The 19053-nt window shown below is 39.5% G+C and overlaps 2 protein-coding genes across 2 annotated transcripts; one reads left to right on the forward strand and one right to left on the reverse strand.

Moving 5' to 3' along the window:
* The first annotated feature begins 8456 nt into the window (after window positions 1-8456).
* Window positions 8457-11745, forward strand: LOC111949406 (fibroblast growth factor 23-like). The gene is made up of 3 exons (XM_023966537.2): window positions 8457-8849; window positions 8956-9059; window positions 9313-11745. The coding sequence occupies exons 1-3, from the start codon at window positions 8615-8617 to the stop codon at window positions 9751-9753; spliced, it is 780 nt and encodes a 259-aa protein (XP_023822305.1). The 5' UTR covers window positions 8457-8614; the 3' UTR covers window positions 9754-11745.
* Window positions 11746-11906: 161 nt separating this feature from the next.
* On the reverse strand, window positions 11907-15741 carry LOC111949390 (fructose-2,6-bisphosphatase TIGAR B). The gene is made up of 6 exons (XM_023966519.2): window positions 15604-15741; window positions 15101-15138; window positions 14705-14826; window positions 14054-14131; window positions 13794-13904; window positions 11907-13568 (listed from the first exon to the last, which is right to left on the reverse strand). Exons 1-6 carry the CDS (start codon window positions 15633-15635, stop codon window positions 13134-13136), a joined length of 816 nt encoding a protein of 271 aa, XP_023822287.1. The 5' UTR covers window positions 15636-15741; the 3' UTR covers window positions 11907-13133.
* Window positions 15742-19053: the final 3312 nt, after the last annotated feature.

The raw sequence follows: 19053 nt of genomic DNA on the forward strand, positions 1-19053 counted from the left end.
TTGTACACCTTGGTTTAAGAATATAAGTTATGTGCTCGTTCACGTTGGGTCTTTTCCAGCTGGTCTGGAAACAAACCCCAACGATTACACTTGTGAAAGTCTGACCGTGACAGGCTTATTAGAGCATATTAGTCACTTGTATATAGTAATTAGATGGAACGTTGTATGTTGAAATTCTGCACCTGAGTGCGCTCTGTTTACGGGATGGATTCTTATGAGAATCATGCTGAAACCCGAAATAGTTGTGCGTTTTGTTTGAAGAAAAAAGGGAGTTGAGCTGAAGTCACTTTATTAAATGTTTTACAACGTAAGAAGCCTACAAGAAAATACTATGGTTATCAAATCAAATCAAGCTTTATTTATACAGCACATTTCAGACATTTATGTAAAAAACAATGGAAATATAAGCTGAAATATTTACTAAACAATAAGCATAAGATAAATAAACTAAAGAATGACACAAACTGAACAACAAAAAGGACCCTAAGGAAAAGCAAAGCTAAAAAGATGTGTTTTAAGATCTCTTTTAAATATGTCCACAGTTTCACCACCCCTCAGGTTGTCTGGCATGCCTCTCCATGCTTCTTGGTCCTTGGCTTTGGGATAGTTAAAAGGCCAGTGCCATTGGACCTGAGGGACCTAACATAAAAGCATGTTTAACATGTATTGAGGTGCACAATCGTGGAAAGATTTAAAAACCAATAGAATAATCTTAAAATGTATTCTCTAACTCACAGGCAGCCAGTGCAGAGACCTTAAAACCGGTATAATGTGTGCTCTCCGTCTGGTTTTGGTCAGTATCCGTGCTGCAGCATTCCTTATGTTTTGCAGTTGACCAATGGCTTTCTTGAGTAGACCAGACAGGAAAGCATTACAGTAGTCAAGCCTGCTTGTAATAAAAGCATGGATGAGTCTCTCTGTATCATCCTGAGCGAGAAACCGCCGCACCTTGGCAATGTTTCTCACGTGGTAAAAAGCTATTTTGGTCACATTCCTATGTTTGATTTGAAATATAGTTCAGAATCTGAAATAACACCTAGATTTTTTAACCTGGTGTTTTATCTTTATTGCCCGTGAATTAAAATGTGTGGCTAGATACTCTCTCTAGGCTTTGGCTCCAACAATAAGTACCTCATTCTTGTCTTGATTTAGCTGGAGGACGTTGTGAGCCAACAAAGTATTTAAATCAATAATACAGTGTAATAATTTATCCGTGGAGCAAAAATACTCTAGTGACACAGAAATGTAAAGTTGTGTATTGTCTGCGTAGCAGTGACAATCAATTCTGTGCTTTCTGATAACGCTGCCAAGGGGTAACATATATAAACTGAACAGTACCAGACCCAAACTCGAACACTGTGGAACCACATGATATGTATTTTCTCTGAGTTGTAACTCACCAAGGGTGACAGAGAACTCTTGACCGGTTAAATTGGTCCTAAACCAATTTAGAACTGGACCGGAGAGGCCAACCCACCTCTCCAGTCTGTCCAGAAGGACATCATGGTCAACAGTGTCGAACGCAACACTTAAATCTAAGAGTACAAGGTCAGATTATGATGATGAAACTTAAACATATTCCATATAAAATTAGGCCTACTACAATGTTTAATATGCCAGTATGCCTACATGTTATAGGCCATTTTCTTGCAGTGAGACATTTAATTTAAAACGGGAATGAATGGCAGGCCTACACCCTACAGGGTATCAGAACACATAGAAAGGACAGGTTGGTGATAGGTGCTGGCCAGCAAAAGCAAGCAACAAAGCCAATCCCAATAAAGTTGAAAGAAAGTATTTATTTATTTAAATCTATTCATTTATTGTTATTTCTAGTATTTATATGGATGCTTAACTGTTAAAGAGGAATTCTGAGTTAGCCTTTGATGGGATATAGCTTCCTATCCCCAGAAAACCAGATGTGGAGACTCAGCTCAGACGTTTCTTTTATGGCTGCTACATTAGGCTAGTTGTGAGAAGGCTGTGTGTGAGTATTGGTGACATTTATCTTGAAAAAATTCATTATGATTTATTTTTCCTATGTATTTATTTTATTATATTTTAGATAAATATTTTAGTACTTAAAGATAAAAAACTGTATACTTGAGATCCCCATGATGTCACAATAGCAAGCAAATGCAGTTCTGGGTGGAGAAAAAGGCGTACTCTGTTTTGTTTCTGAATCATCTGAATTGACTTGATATTGACAGTAATTTACAACGTAGGGACTTTGTAATTATATAAATTACAATAAATCCCATATTCAGCAATATAAGATTTTCATGTGTTATTTTGCTTGCAAGAAAGGTATTTCACTGTACTTGTGTATTTTACATTAAAACTTGAAACTGTGTGTGACTGTTTGAAAGGTTAGCAATCACACCAGTTGGCATAAAGTTGGCTAAACCAAATAAAATAAAATAAAATTGTATTGGTCACATACACATGGTTAACAGATGTTAATGCGAGTGTAGCGAAACGCTTGTGCTTCTAGTTCTGACCATGCAGTAATAGAATTTGACGCCGGCTACAGTCAAACAAAAATAAATTAGACGTCAATTCACCATATTCTCTATCATTGACTATTTCAATGTCTAACTTGCTTGCTTATAGAACTTTGCATACAATGCCCTGATATATTTAGTCCTCTAATCTCTGTGTTTGTGTAATTTGTTATAGGCTGTTTTTAAGGACATGTAAATGTGGCTCATATGGCCAACATCCCTCATTTATTGATGGCGCTGGCAACGCCAGGTTGGATCTGATTGCATATGGATGTCCATTATATTCATCAAATGTTCTGTAAATTAAAATCTCCCCTGTCATGTGGTCCGGCGTCAAATTCTCCTACAGGAAACTATTAAAGTATTTTAGAATATTCACATGAAAATCTGTTACTAACTGGATGGAAACCAAGCTATAGACACCCTAAAGACTCTGGCAAGTGTGCTAGTCAAGTGTCACTTCGATTATATCTGCACATCATGGTTCACCAGCAGCCCCAAACATCTAAAGAACAAGCTACCAGCCAAACAAGCTTGTAACAATTGTACTTAAACTCCCCCCTCATACTCATCCGGAGGTTGAGCATTTTGCATCTCTATCTCTGTAATGTGTCTGTATCTATGCACACTGAACAAAAATATAAATGCAACACGTAAAATGTTTCATGAGGTGAAATAAAAGATCGCAGACATTTTCCATACGCACAAAAAGCTTATTTCTCTCAAATTGTGTGCACAAATTTGTTTACGTCCCTGTTAGTGAGCATTTCTCTTTTGCCAAGATAATCCATCCACCTGACATATCCATCCACCTGTGGCATATCAAGAAGCTGATTAAACAGCATGATCATTACACAGGTGCACCTTGTGCTGGGGACAATACATGTGCAGTTTTGTCACACAACACAATGCCACAGATGTCTCAAGTTTTGAGGGATTGTGCAATTGGCATGCTGACAGCAGGAATGTCCACCAGAGCTGTTGCCAGAATTGAATTTTTATTTCTCTACCAGCCGCCTCTAACGTCATTTTAAAGAATTTGTCAGTATGTCCAACCGGCCTAACAACCGCAGACCACGTGTATGCGAACAGTTTCTTGATGTCAGTGTTGTGAACAGAGTGCCCCAAAGTGGTGGTGGGGTTATGGGCAGCCATAAGCTGAAGACAACGAACACAATTCCATTTAATCAATGGCAATTTGAATGTGATGATCCCAGTCATGTGAAATCCATAGGGTCTAAATAGGTCATTTAAATGTATGATTTCCTCATATGTACTGCAAATTGAATTGATATATTCTACCCCTTTTTCATGGTATCCAATTGGTAGTTACAGTCTTGTTCCATCTCTGCAACTCCCATACAGACATGGAAGAGGCGAAGGTCAAGAGCTGTGCKTCCTCCGAAACACAACCCAGCCAAGGCGCACTGCCCGCTTAACCCGGAAGCCAGCCGCACCAATGTGTCAGAGGAAACACCATACACCTGTGTCAGTGTGCATTGCCACAGGTCTCCCAGTCATGGCCAGCTGCAACAGAGCCTGGACTTGAACCAGGATCGCTAGTGGCACAGCTAGCACTGTGATGCAGTACCTTTGACCACTGCACCACTCGGGAGGTCCTGGATTTATATTTTTGTTCAGCATATTTTATATAATTATAAATGGCATCAAACTGTTGAAAATCTTTTCCCCCCCTAGCTGATCATTGTCTGCAGCCAGCTGTGATTATAATATAATGATACAGGCAGGAAAAGTGAGCTCGTCTGTGGTGGTCGGCGAACCCTCAACCTTCTGGCCCATAGCCCTGTGGGGCATCGACTGTGCCACAAAAGCATGCTGAAGTGACAAAGTTGATATCCACGTTTATAAACACTGAGTCACTACAGTTATTGTTATTTGTGGTCGTAAATATTATTTTGAGGTAATTCTATGAGGGGGAGGGTGTTCAATTTATTTAAAAGTATAAGGGGAGGGTCATGTGGAAATATTTGTAACTTTGCATTTGCATTTTTTTATGACACCTTGAGTTGGACCAGACCCTCCATCCTAGTACATTTCCATCTGTCCTTTAAGGAGCCTAATGTCACCATTACTCCTTAAAGTCCAACAACCTTATGTTATTTTCAGCAGTAGACTGGCTCTGGCAGCCCAAAACAGCCAAATACTCCATCTAAACATGAGTCGATTTTCAATTGCAATATGTTTCCCCCATTGTTCATTCAATGTAATCTATCAATGGTTAAGCTGACCTCATGATGCTGGTTGAGAGAATGCCAAGAGTGTGCAAAGCTGTTATCAAGGTGAAGGGTGGCTACTTCGAAGAATCTAAAATCTAAATAATTTTTTGATTTGTTTAACACTTTTTTAGTTACTAAATGATTCCATGTGTTATTTCATAGTTTTGATGTTTTCACAATTATTCTACAATGTAGAAAATAGTCAAATAAAGAAAAAACCTTGAATGAGTAGGTGTGTCCAAAGGTTTGACTGGTACTGTATGTCCATATATAATTACCTAATTAATACCTCTGGTCCCTGCACCGGTGAAGCGTTACATGAGTACAAATCACTTGATGAATACAATTACTATGTGTGTGGTCATCTAAAGAGCATCAGGCCATGACTTATCTGAAGAAAGCCCAGTCCCATTTGTGGCAGCCACAGTGGATCCAGGCCAGAGAGTCAGTGAACTGCCATACAAACCATGGCTGTGTCTAGACACGAAGAATGGCTATGCAGTGGCAACCCACTGCACGTGTGCTGCAGGTACATAGCTGCTGTTTTGTTTGCCGTTGAGAAGTGCACACAAGCCACTGCCAATGGAGAGCTCTCATGCGCTGATGTTAATTGTATGTGGAAAGGTTATCAGAAGAGAAATGTAACAAGCCATGCAGTAGAAAACCTAGACATGGATAGAAGATCACCTGCAAATGTAGGAAATGGCAAAATCCACCAGGCCTCTCCAACGAGGAACAGCAGGAAGCTCTTGCTCAGTTACATCAGATTCTGCCCTCAGCAGTGGTTTTAGTCAGGAGTGAGGGTGATACAGACAAGGTCTCTGAGTCAGAATATGAACTAAACCTAACGGCAATGTTCCCTCAAAAGAATTTGGGCACCGAGCAAATTTCAGGTCTGATGAAAGCAAACTTGAAAATTGTGAAAATTCTGTGCAACTTCTGGCGCATGTTTACTGTGAACACTGAGGCTGTAGCCACTTTAAGTTACCGTTTTAAGAGTGGTCAAGTAGACTACTGTGGCTATTTTATCATAATGTAGGCCTACCAGAGTGGCCTACCATTAAAAACAATGGAGAAAATGCATCCCATAACATTTTAACATGGAAATAGCTGTTCTATCATTAAGCCTACAGTAGCAGCCAATGTGTGGTGTTCAATATAGGCCTACATTCCATGAGACTTTTGGGAAAAAACATACAGGGCTTGACATTAACCTGTTTATCCACTTGTCCTTCAGACAAGGAGGTGATTGAAAATGTGTTTGATGCAAGAAACCACTTTACAAAATAAAATGCATATTTATTCCCATATCATTATTATAGAGAATCAGACAAATTATGCTACCCTCTACCTATTGGCTACTTAGCTTATTCAAGCCTGTCTCAAAATATAACACTGTCCCTTTAAGATAGAAAAAAGCGCTTTACCTGACTCACTTTTCAAAGATGGCTAGAAATGCATAGGTTTTGTGCTTTTGTAGGAAGCAACCATGTCCCCATTGATGACTAGAAATTAGCTTTAACTGGGCTAATAACTAAATTACTAGCAAACAGTATGAACAAATGTGCACACATGGCTACATGTTTTGATCTCAAAACAAGCGCATCTAGACCACTCATGATGGAAACACAATCCAGTTCAAAGTGAACAGCACAGATCCATATATGGCAATGGTCTATTTGCATAAGAAATATCAGCTACTCTGCTCTGAAAATGTATTGAAAATGCGTTGAAGTTCAATCTCGTGCTTCTCTGCGCAGGCTGATATTTCTTCTGTGCTGCAGTCCCGGAGAGCTGTGAGGCCATGTATGTGCACAGCTTAGAGGGAACATTGCCCACCAGTCCCACACTGGTTGGCCCAAGTCACAAAAGTTGAAAGTTATTCCCCCAAGGAAAGTCCCTACTCCCTACCCTTCAACAGGGTGACTGTTGTACAAGGTCAATAATATGCACAACGTCATTCACTATAACAGTGAGTCAGCTGTCATGTAGTATGACACTGTTAGCATTTCCCATGTGCCCGTAGTGAAATGGGACATTGAGCATGAGGAAACTACAAGAAAGGAATGCTGTCGACAGATGACAGACCAGCACATCAACTTTCACATGAAACCCTCAGACCTTGCTGTTTACAATGCCCTACCCTTCCTAGCCGATTCACCTGATGGGATTTCCTGGACGACTGCCATGGGTATATGGTCCTCGAGATCAAGTGTCCCCAGAAATACAATGACTTGCCTCCAATGGACATACAGTACCAGTCAAAATTGTGGACACACCTACTCAGGGTTTTCTTTATTTTTACTATTTTCTACATTTTAGAATACTAGTGAAGACATCAAAACTATGAAATAACACATATGGAATCATGTAGTAACTAAAAAAGTGTTAAACAAATCAAAATATATTTTATATTTAAGATTCTTCAAAGTAGCCACTCTTTGCCTTGATGACAGCTTTGCACACTCTTGTCATTCTCTCAACAAGCTTCTTGAGGAATGCTTTTCCATCAGTCTTAAAGGAGTTCCCACATATGCTGAGCACTTGTTGGCTGCTTTTCATTCACTCTACTGTCTAACTTATCCCAAACCATCTCAATTGGGTTGAGGGCTGATGAAGCACTCCATCACTCTCTTTGGTCAAATAGCCCTTACACAGCCTGGAGGTGTGTTTTGGGTCATTGTCCTGTTGGAAAAAACAAATGATAGTCCCACTAAGCGCAAACCAGATGGGATGGCGTATCAGAACCCAAGCCTTTTGTTGAACATCACCTGATTCCAGATTTGCAGAGAAGGAAATTGCAAATGGTATTGAATGAACAGGAGGATGGAGCAGCAGCAATCTGTTCCTGCAATAGACATCTGTTCGGCAAGATCACCTGCTGCACAAACTAGGACTGCATGGTGAAGTGATTCCATTACAGATGTGTAGGAATCAAAAGGAAGACAGGACAATGGTTGTGCAATGCGTGTAGGAAGTAAGCTAAACAAGAACATACATCTTCACTGTTGATTCTACACAAGGTGTTTTATTGGACTATAGACTGGGGTAAGTCTAGCTCCCCCAGTCATCATCAACTATGCACACAGTGTAATGTTAATTTGAAGCTTAATTAGTCATATTCAGGCATGGATTTATGTTTTTATAATGAAATAGAAAATACTAGATAGAAATACAGCACTACATTAGATCTGTGTTTTTAAATAGTCAAATATTTCTCTAAATCTAAGATGTTGTCTTATCATTTAATTCGAACAGATTGTACCATAATGTTCGATTACTATCATAAAATTCAGTTTTCAAAATATTGGAAAGGTGTTGGGAATAGGTTATATAGATTAGGGACAGGAAACCTTGGGTATTGGTTGTATAGATTATCTATAGACTTATCTATAGTCCGTTTTTCAGTGTGAAATTATTAATATGTTTTTATCTATAAAAAATATCTAGGTCTATTATAATATGCTTACTGGACAGAGGGTTATATTGCACACACTGTGATGACATATGCGATTTAAAGATTAGTGCAAGGATCATGATTATGAAAGTGCTGGTGTTTGGGAAAAAAATACGACGTCACTTTTGTACAGACATTGCTCAAGGAGACTACTACGTTATTTGGTGACCAATACCTTTAGACAAACAGTCAGGTGGAGATACATCCCCTTCCTTCCGCCTAGAGAAAGACCCACATCTGCGAATGCTGCGTAGGCTAAAGGATGTGAGCAGGAGTGGCACTTGGGTCCCTTTAAATAGAGCYGTCCTTAAACGTTGGACAATCAGATCAGCTGAAGTTTGCAAACAGTTTGCTGCAGAACTCAAAGCTACATCCAAAATCTCTGGGATACATTTTCTGTGTTTTGGGGGTAAAAGATGGAAATAACCAAGACATCTGGGACGAGGAACGCCGTTCTTGTGCTCTTACTGGCTGTTCTTCAGGGATTTCGACTAGTAGACGCTCTTCCAAACCCATCACCTCTCCTGGGATCCAACTGGGGGAATCCGAGAAGATACGTACACCTGCAGACGTCTTCAGACGTGAACAATTTCTACCTTGAGATCAGTTTAAATGGCCATGTGAGCAAAACTACACTTCGAAGCTCATACAGTAAGTTCTTATTACATTTTGGGCGTTTGGATTTGATTGAAATGTAGTTTTAAGTCATTGTCTTTAATCTGCTTCCATAGGCTAACACAATTAATTTTGTCAACAGGTGTGATTTTACTGAAGGCGGAAACAAGAGAGCGCGTGGCGATGCTTGGAGTCAAAAGTAACCGTTACCTGTGCATGGATTCCCTGGGAAACCCTTTCAGCTCTGTAAGTAAATTACCATTTTCATTGTCCATTGAACTGCAATACATGTTTTCTGTCATATGCCTACCAAAAATGCGCTTTTACGCACGGATTTCAGACCACTTTTATCCAAACACACAGCCAATATAATATCATATTTTTACATTGGTCTAAGTGTTCTTGTGTTTAGCACTCAAGTAACACTGAAAATTAAGTTAATTGATGTACGTTCCTAAGTGGTCTGTTTGCGTGAATTCCTCCATTTATCTGTTTGCAGACTGTTTGCCTCAAGGAAGACTGTCTTTTTAACCACAAGCTATTGGAAAACCACCGCAACGTGTACTACTCTTGTAGAACTGGTATTCTGCTCAACTTGGAAGGGATAAAGCAAGTGTACACAGTAGGTCAGAATCTACCGCAAACCTCCCTCTTCCTGTCGGAGAAGAACACCGTGCCGCTGGAGCGCCTCTTGCATCGGGAGAAGAGGAACCGGGTGGTTGACCCTTCTGACCCGTACAACATGCTGGGTCAAACGGAGGAGGACTCCCGGGCAATGCCGCAACTGGATGACACCTTGGAGATGGACCAGGAGGATGAACTCCCCGAGGGACGCAACATCTCCCGGGAGACCCCTCAGTCTCCCTCCGACGACCCGTGGAACGTGCATTCCCTAAACCCCCCTCCCAGCCCCCGTATCATGAATGGAATGGTGGGATAAGATGACAGGACACTCGCAGTTGTACACTTGGGTTTATCAATGTAAGCTATGTATGCGTTCACGTTGGGTCTTTTCCAGCAGTTCTGCAAACAACCCTCAACGTTTTAAACAGATGTTATACTTGTGAAATTCGGACCGTGACACCCTTATTAGGGCATATTGTTAATTTATATGTAGTCATAATATGAAATATGTAGCCAAAAAAGTACCACATTGGAACATTTTATTTCGGCCATTCTTCACTATAGCACAGTGAGTTGGTTTCCGTGATTTTTGATTTTAGGACGCAAATTCTGTATTTGATTGCGCTCTGTTTCCGGGGAACATACTTATGAGAATCATACTGAAAGCCGAAATAATTGTGCGTCTTTTTTGGAGAAAAAAAGAGTTGAGCTGAAGTCACTTTATTAAATGTTATATAATGCAAGAAGACTGCAAGAAAATACCATTGATATGAAACTTAAACATATTCCATCTAAAATTAGCCCTACTATAATGTTGAATATGCCAGTAGGCATGCATGTTATAATGCATGTTCTTCAAGGGAGACGTTTAATTTTAAACGGAAATGAATGGTCCACTCTACAGGGTATCAGAACGAATAGAAACCACATGTTATAGATGCTGGCCACCAAAAGCAAACAACAAAGTCAATTCCATTAAAGTTTTAATAATTTATTTATTTAAATCCATTTATTGTTATTTATAGTATACTATTTATATGGATGCTTAGCTGTTAGAGTTATTTTGAAAACCTGTAAGTTATGAGGAGGCTATGTGTGTGAGGGCTAGTGACATTTATCTTGAAAAAAGGTATTATGTTGATGAAATATTACTTTTTAAAATTAATTAATATTCTATTTTAGATTAATATTTTAGAACTTCAGGATGAAGAACTGTATACTCACAACCACTTCATCTTAGAATTCTATGTATGATGCAATCATATGAGTACAGGCTAAATGTGTGAGGAAGCTCTATGTGTCACATTAAGTGCGTAAGCAGGTTGACCATTGACTCATTCACTTCAAGCTTCCAGTCATTAAGGTTGCGTGTCTCACGCTTCCGCATCTCATTATGGTGAAAATTGGCATATCTTAGTTTCTGCCAAACCATCGTCTAAAAATAAACATTTCCACATTCTATTTTTGTTTCACTCTCACTAATTAACAAGTTGGAGGTATTTTAGTCAAAGGAACACATTACGGTGACCACTAACCTTTGTCCTGTTTCACTTTGAGGTTAAACCACATTGACCTGGCTGTCACATCTGAGGAGCCTTAAAAATCTCAGTGACGTCATGAGTGAAGGCACATTTTTTGGGAATGATATACTGTAGATATTTTTCAATATTTTTGAGGCAGTTTATTCAAATATTGCAATATTCCTTCAAAGGAAGAACTGTAATAACACTCAAGTTGAATAAGATTTAAGCAAATCCACCCATTCATGTTGAAGGATCAGATTTAGTACAGATGTTTATGCTGCCACTGGTGCCTTTGGAGCATTACTCATGGTTGTCTCTGGAACAATCTAGACACAGGTCAGTAGCTGTCGCATAATTTTTAATTGCCCCAGTACTTTGACCTGTCACGCTCAGCCTGAACACTGAAACAAAGTGAATTATATCAGGTTTTAAACATGAGAATGTCTGCAACTCGGAAGTGGCCCCTCAGGTGATTAAACCTGATATTTCCCAACCTGCAAACATCCACGGGTTCAAATCCTGCTTTGCATAAAGAAACTACAAGACTTGCACACTCGATTGCCTCTTATGCAACCTTTAGTGACAATTACATTTGTGCAAGATCAGAGGAAGCTTGTGACCATTTATGAACACTTGAGATACATGGCCATTGAACATGTTAAACACCAATATTGAAGCCTTTTTTTGGTTGTGATTAATCAATACAATACCAAACAATACTGTAACTCTGTACTGCTTGCATATGAAAATGACAATGTGTAAAAATAAAGACAAAAAACTGTCAATGTGTAACATTTAGCTAGTTTGCAAAAATAAGTATACTATGTTTAAACAGTTATGATACAAATGTCTGATATAATTGTAACTAAGTAGCAGTGACAGGTTGCTTGCAATATTGCTCTTGAGTTCATGCATAGCACACCAGTCTCACAGAAAAGACATCAACTTCTGATAGTGTATAATTTATTATCTTGTAATGGACATGGACCACAATTAGAGATAACTCCATGTTGAATTGTAAAGGCTTTAAAATATACTCACTGACATGCTTCACACTTTTCTGCCTTTGGTATAATATGACACAAACAATACAACTAAATCTTCAACGTGATCGACTTAGTAGTGGAAACAAACCSCTACATTATCCACACTAAAACATTCCAAACAAGTCCTCATTTCATTGGACTATGACACAGGAAGTGTTTAGTTTCTATTGAAAATTCCATGGATAATTATTGGAAGACCGGGAAATCCACTCATACAGGATATACATACATCTTGCCAATAGTTCTGCAGAATTTGCACTGAGCAATGTTCTACTGTAAAAAGGGTCCATTGACAGCTAAAAAGCAAATCATTTACCCTCTATTCCCATAATACTTTGTGTCCTCTACTTCTCAGTGGCATTGTCTGTGGTCGGGTAGTCATTCCCTTCTTGTGATAAATTTCTGATTACATTTTTCAATAGACTGGGAAAACAGACAAACCTCAATGACAACGGAGCAAAACATGATGTAAAATAGATACATGAAATCACAGCAGAGATATGGATCCAACTTCAGACTGATTCAAGCTACACCATCCGACCTCTCAAGCCAACCCATCCCGATCTCTAGCCAAATAAATACACAATCAAAAGAACAACTGAGGTAGTACATKTTTTTGTGTTATTGCCATCGCAGTGCAAGCATCTTTTCTGCTGTTGTTAAACCTGTCAGCATTACACATCATTGTTGGAGTGACAGTGTGTGTGATGAGTCATCATTAAGGACTGGTATAGTGACTCCAAGAACATCAGATAAGGTAGAAGATACCGATCTTCAAAACTTATCCACTTTGGGGAACTTCCAACACATATGCATAAGAGCCTAGGTCACCATGGTTACATATGTCACACAACGTGGAGGTTATTTAAAAGGTTTTAAAAACAGGCGAAGGTATAAACTGTGCAAAAATGCTTAATTTATTTACTGTGTATAAAATAAAATAAATAATAAATTGGTGATTAGGGTTCTTCGATGACCCTACTAAAATCTCCCCCCAACTCATATCATCAAATAGTAGACAGGTCACTGTCCCAGATATTCTTTACTTTTAGTGGTTTGTTATCTACAGTAAATAATATTTAAACAGAACAGAGTAGTGACTAAACCTTGTGTTTCCTTGTCTATCTTTAATGTGTGATGTAACATATGTTACGGGAGGTCAGGTGGTCCTTCCTGTTGGTGAAAACACAGCGGACAGCAGAGAGCGCCAGGCCAGACTCACTGGGAGACACGGTGAGGACAAAGCGGCTGATGCCTGTGTTGGGGCAGGCTGACAACACCTTGGACATCTTCAGGCCCTGGGGCAGAGAGCACTGCAGGTCCTCCACAAAATGTCTCACAGCCACGCGGATGTAGGCACCGTGGCTCACCACCAGGGCATGGAGAGGGACACCTTCCATCCCGTCGTCAGGCAAACCAGCCAGGGGCCCATCTGTGCCAGACTCGGATGCACCGGCCCCAGCCTCTGTCCCTACAGCAGCAGAACTCTGTCCTGAGCAGCTGTGGTCGTCAACCATGCGCTGGTAAAGCGACTTCAGAAACTTCTTGCATCGCAGCCTTACCTGGAGGGAGACATAAACACACATTACAATTATTCAMGGACTAAAATAATATCTCCTTAGAAGAAAAAAAAATCTATTAATGATGTGTTGAGCTTCTGCCTTGAAGTTCCGAGTTGAACCCCTGCATGGCACTGTTGGCCATGGAATCCAGCTCTGAGCTGTTGGCAGCTAGCCAACAGCAGGACCAAAGGGAAAGCTGATAAAATGTTCAGATCACAGACTAACCTGTTCCAATGTCTCCCCTCCAGGAGGAGTATAGTCTCGACATGACTGGCCGGCTGCGTTAGCCATGTTCTTCAGATCCTCCTTGGGCCGTCCTTCTGCGATCCCAAAACCCTGTATGATTGATGAACCACTTTGATGCTGATTTTCTATGCATTTTATTTGAATGTCAAACTCTAGGGTCCCTGTCGAGGTAGACTGGGCTGGATCAATTGTATACTACATACATGCAATAGGAAATAGAAGGCATATGAAAGACTTACCCTCTCTCTGAGTAAGGGGTCAAAGACCATTTCAACGCCCGAGGAGTGAACATTGTTCCTCATAATGATTTCTGCAGTCTGACAAAGGATAAGGATGTGTGAACAATGACAGCACTGTCTTAATCTCCGCACCCACAACCAAATCAGCTACTAGGCCATCACGAGAAACCAACATTACTTCTAGTTGTACCTGCTGACATTTCTCATATCCTGTCGTCTATATCTGTGGTTTAATATATCCTCTGCTCTCTTCCCTCCTTCACAGTAACATATACAATGGAGAAGTTTTGTTCCAGGAATTATTGAAGTGACTTTGTGTTATCTGAGTGTTTCCCACTGAAAAGGTGTTGTACTAGGGAATCATTTTACTTTGACATCAGTTCCCAACATCTCCTGCCATTTTCTGCAATTGAACGGCAGTGACAGTGTAGACGGTGTACACAATTATAAGTCGCACACTGGGAATCTAAACTAAACAGAGGTTACATCCTACATCTGCTGTGCATTGTTAATATTTCTGTTGGTCACCTAACCTTGTTCCCAGGCTCAATTGCTACATAGAGCCAGCTGGGTGGATGAGATTAGTGGTCACCTACCTGTAACCTAAGTCGACATCACATGTGACACTAGTGGCATCTCAGGAAAACTCACCTGTCTGGCGCGCTGCAGGTTACTGACAAACACGTTGGAGAACCTGAGCTCTCTGAGGTACAGTCCTGCAGCCTCTGCCTGCTGGAGCCCCGGCTCCGACAGGGAAGTGTCCACCCCCTGACCTGACAGCACAAGACCAACAGGTTTACACACTTAGAAAACCAGTTGGATAAGGGATTAGTCAGTGTTTGAGTGAGTGAACTTTCTTTTAACATTCCCCCTCAAGTGAACATGGAAACAGATGAGTATCAATCACTTTGATTCTATCAGCTGATACATGAGAAACAAGGAAAGGTTCATAGCTAGTTCTTACAGCCTTTGGTTTTAAATCACACAGGATTCCCAAGTGAAGGTCATTACTGGTCAAGGTTTGAATGTTTACAAATAACAACATACCTTGTAGCAACTTCTCCTTGTTGTATTGTGTCTCCCCACTGTGAACGTGAGAAGATAATCATTTTGAAAATTACATGCATAGCGTTTTTCTAAGGATACACAGCACCAGGGAAATTCTAGAGGTGCACAAATAGCTTAAACGTTAACGTTAGTAGCTTTGATCGCGTGCATGTCTTTCAAGGAGGTTGCATGTGAGAGGCTTTATATGCGGTCCATGGAGAGAGGACACTCAGGGTGACACTGCTTCGATATGGTGGCAGAATAAGAAACCTATGGATTTAGCTAGGTAGCCGCTTTGGCACAGAATAATACTGTTAGATGATACATTTGATTTGAATAGGCAACACGCTTGCTAGCTAATATTGTTGGCAACGGACAGCTTCGCTTGAAGTGGTTCAATAGGGTTGTCACGTATGCAGAAGCCTACGTACATTTTATAAAATATATTATACATAGAGCATCTAAACAGCATACAAAACAGAAAGGTGGTGGTATTTACTTACTGTCGAACAACGGTCAAGCTAAATGTAAGCATTTTAGACTATTCAAAAATACTTTCTGGCTCAATGTTTACGGGTTTCTTCCTAGTTCTATGACACGTGGGTGGACGTGACGTCACGAGGTCTACTCTAACAGACCAATGGCATTGCAGAAGGTAAAAAATGAATAATAAATGTTCTAGTTAACAAGAATACAAATGTTACTCTTATTAAGATTGTTCCCCGATCAAACACAATTATTTGAACAATTGAACAATTCTTAAAACATTGTTGTCTAGAATAATCATTAAATGAACACTAAATGTCTTTCGCGAGGTGAAGAAACGGGTTTTGTACGGGGACCCTGAATTAAATGGCAAAATTATCCCAATTGGATTGCCTGTCTACCAGCCATTGGTGTGTGTAATGGTACCTGATAAATGTAGCATATTCATTGAAGAGAGGGAGTTTAAGGATGCTTGCAACTGAAAAGGTACAAAACCATTCAATTTGAGTTGTATATATTTTCTTCAACAACATAGCTGGTTGTTTACCACTCTGTATATTTTATAATCGAAATGAAAGCTGCTATATAGTAGTTACTCATTACTAGTATGTCACCCCCGATGATTCAGTACTGTAATTGTTAGTGAGAAGATATAATACCCAAACAACTGGTGCTTTAGTGTTCATTTCCAAAACTCTATATGTTAAATATACAAAGAGAATTGTAAGTGTGAAGAGGTATGTGACTCTGAGGTTAAAACCATACCTTGCACCTGAGAGTTGAAGGTTCAATCCTCTACTCTTACACTTCAGTGTGGATTTCTGCAACTCTTAACGTCAAACATACAAACAGAGGAAGAATAAGCATTAACCTTTTACTGCAGTATCAGGGTCACGCAGTGTTTCTTGGTAGTCTTAAACAAATCTACTTTGAAACAAAAGTATACACCTCAAACACATGGTTATGACCTTAAAATAAAAACCTGTACCATATCAGATAGAGTTGAAATTACGTAAAATATGAATATGATTCCACTCATGAGGCCACTAGGTCATCTGTCTGCGGGAAAGGGGTACAGACTTGGTGGTTTATTAGTCATAGCACTCACTTACAGCCAAGAGGTTGTGGGTTTAATATCATCTATGTGTGCTTTTGTATAAGTTTGTGCAACTCTCAATGTCAAAATTACAAAGAGAAGAACGTTTGAAGGAGTCTGTGGTTCTGGCGTAAGGATCTCACCCCATAAAAAGTTTGAACCCACAGACACTAGTTGTCAGATAAGACTATAGCTGCAGACACACAATAGACTTTTGGTGCAGCATATCTTCAATCAAATGAAAAGCCATTTAGCACCCTCAAGCTTTAACTTACCTTCATATGGGCCTGCATAGTTACTTGGCTGCACAGTACACCACCCCCAACACAATCACTCTAGACATTTCACCTTCCCTTAATCTTGCCCACCAGCTGGCTCTCTATGCACCAGCAATTTGAGCCTGGGGACGAGGTTAACCTTCCCTTAACCAGCACAGAACAGAAGACAGGTCCATTACTAGCCAGTAAAGATGCTTCACTCTTTTTTTGTGGGTCAAATTTATTGAACAGAAGTTGTGGATCAGACACTTCTGAGGTACATGTGGTTGGCAGTGGTGGGGATCAAAACGAACTAGAAACCCAAAGTTTTCCACACTGAAGGATTACACATAAACATTATTTTTTGATCATAGAAAAAACTCACTAAATGGGTACCTCACAAAATGCATTCCACTTAATCCAATACACTGATCCTAAATGTGCCAATTAAGTTGTAACCCATAAGTAGAAAAAATAAGATACAAATATATWTTTTTTTGTCTTCCAAATACATTTCTTATAGCCGTCTTTTATTTGGCACCAGGTATGATATGAAATATCTGGTATATGGTCCTCTACTTGGCAAACGACAGATCAGTGTAATCTGACAGATGAGAAGGAATTTCTGTTGTCTAAAGAGAGTAGGTGCCACGTGAATCTCCTGCCTCTCATCCAGGAAAAAGTCTATAACCTATCAAAACGCATCAGAGTCAGATTTGATTCCACTAACTCCCTGAAAAACTGCTGAGTTGTGAGGTATTGTCCAATGAACCTGAGGTACACCAACATTTCAATGGTAGAATGCAGTAAGGAAACAACCAGATAAATGGAAAGAAGAGAGTAAAACATGCTATTTGAGAAAACTGCAGAAGGTACTTCCAGTCGAAGACATGTCCCACTTTACCACTCTCTCCAGTTTACATACAACAAGGAAAAGGCAAAGGAAACAATAAGATACTATAAAATTCATAATTTAGCAGCACACTCAAGTGAATATCACAATTCTAAGATTGAAAAACAAAAAGCTTAATAGCAGCAAGAAAAAAGATTATCAAAGATAAACAGATCCATTTTGTCTTTCATCAATTGGAAATTAATTTAAGTAATTAACATAAACAAAACTTTAAATGCTTACCCATATCTTTTCTCAGTTTATAGCAGATTGCGTTTAATTGCGAAAAAGCAAATATGTTTTAAGTACTTTCTGCATTGTTGAACGTGAATGCCAAAAGTAAAGAGCAAAGTTTTCTGCCTATAGGTTTAAAGACTGTATGTTATATTATTTTTCTGAAAAACAAGCTGAACTGTGGAGCAAAACAAAATACAAAAAAACTATGAACCAGAAAAAAAACATTACGATGTGTTATCCTTTCTTAGGACCATCATATTGATTTGGATATGAAGCAGGCAAAAATAAAATTCAAGTTAAATGGATGTAATCAAATAATCAAGTTTAGATGTGATTTTTAAAGCTTTCCTAGGTTTGCATTGCAAATTATTGGGTCAACGTTGGTAAACCCTACTCCTACTCATTGGTCAGGAAATGCTTTCTAGTCCTTGGCATCACCCTAAGTGGGAATCCAGCCCAGAGAATATCAAATAACTTAAAGAAAAAATAATCATTATAAAAAAATAAAACATTGAAAATCCACCTACCCCGTTTGATAACCATCCCCTTCAGCTTTTAAGGAACATGTTTTAAAAGTGCATATTTAGGTTGATCCAAGTCTTTGACCATGACTTAAATATCTAGTTGAATTTAACGACAGGAGGCCCTTACAGGAAATGTTCCAGCACACCAAACTGCTCCCTCGTGATCAACTCTTGACCTATCAGAATGACAACCGTCTGCAGCTCTTCCAATCAAGAACAGGCTTGTTCCGGTGTGCCAATCGGGAGCTTCCTACCATGTCTTCATCCATTTCCCCCTCATTTCAACTGTCTGCAATCTTCATTTCATGGCACCAATCGTGCCATCTCTAGTTCCACTCTCAAAACCTCCCTTTTTTGCCATCTCCTCTCACTCTCCAATAGGCTACTCCACCTTTGCCAAACCTTCACTGCTCTAAATGTTCCATACACGCCAACTCTACAAACCTTTTTTAACAATCCAT

The sequence above is a fragment of the Salvelinus sp. IW2-2015 genome, linkage group LG3 (genome assembly GCF_002910315.2).
Source record: "Salvelinus sp. IW2-2015 linkage group LG3, ASM291031v2, whole genome shotgun sequence".
NCBI lineage: Eukaryota > Metazoa > Chordata > Actinopteri > Salmoniformes > Salmonidae > Salvelinus > Salvelinus sp. IW2-2015.

Coding starts and splice junctions, on each gene's coding strand:
- LOC111949406 (XM_023966537.2), top strand. CDS start 8,615: ATGGAAATAACCAAGACATCTGGGACGAGGAACGCCGTTCTTGTGCTC. Junction 8,850..8,955: donor TACACTTCGAAGCTCATACA/GTAAGTTCTTAT, acceptor TTTTGTCAACAG/GTGTGATTTTACTGAAGGCG. Junction 9,060..9,312: donor TGGGAAACCCTTTCAGCTCT/GTAAGTAAATTA, acceptor ATCTGTTTGCAG/ACTGTTTGCCTCAAGGAAGA.
- LOC111949390 (XM_023966519.2), bottom strand. CDS start 15,635: ATGCTTACATTTAGCTTGACCGTTGTTCGACA. Junction 14,132..14,704: donor ACCTGCAGCGCGCCAGACAG/GTGAGTTTTCCT, acceptor ATCCTTTGTCAG/ACTGCAGAAATCATTATGAG. Junction 13,569..13,793: donor GAGGGGAGACATTGGAACAG/GTTAGTCTGTGA, acceptor GTCTCCCTCCAG/GTAAGGCTGCGATGCAAGAA.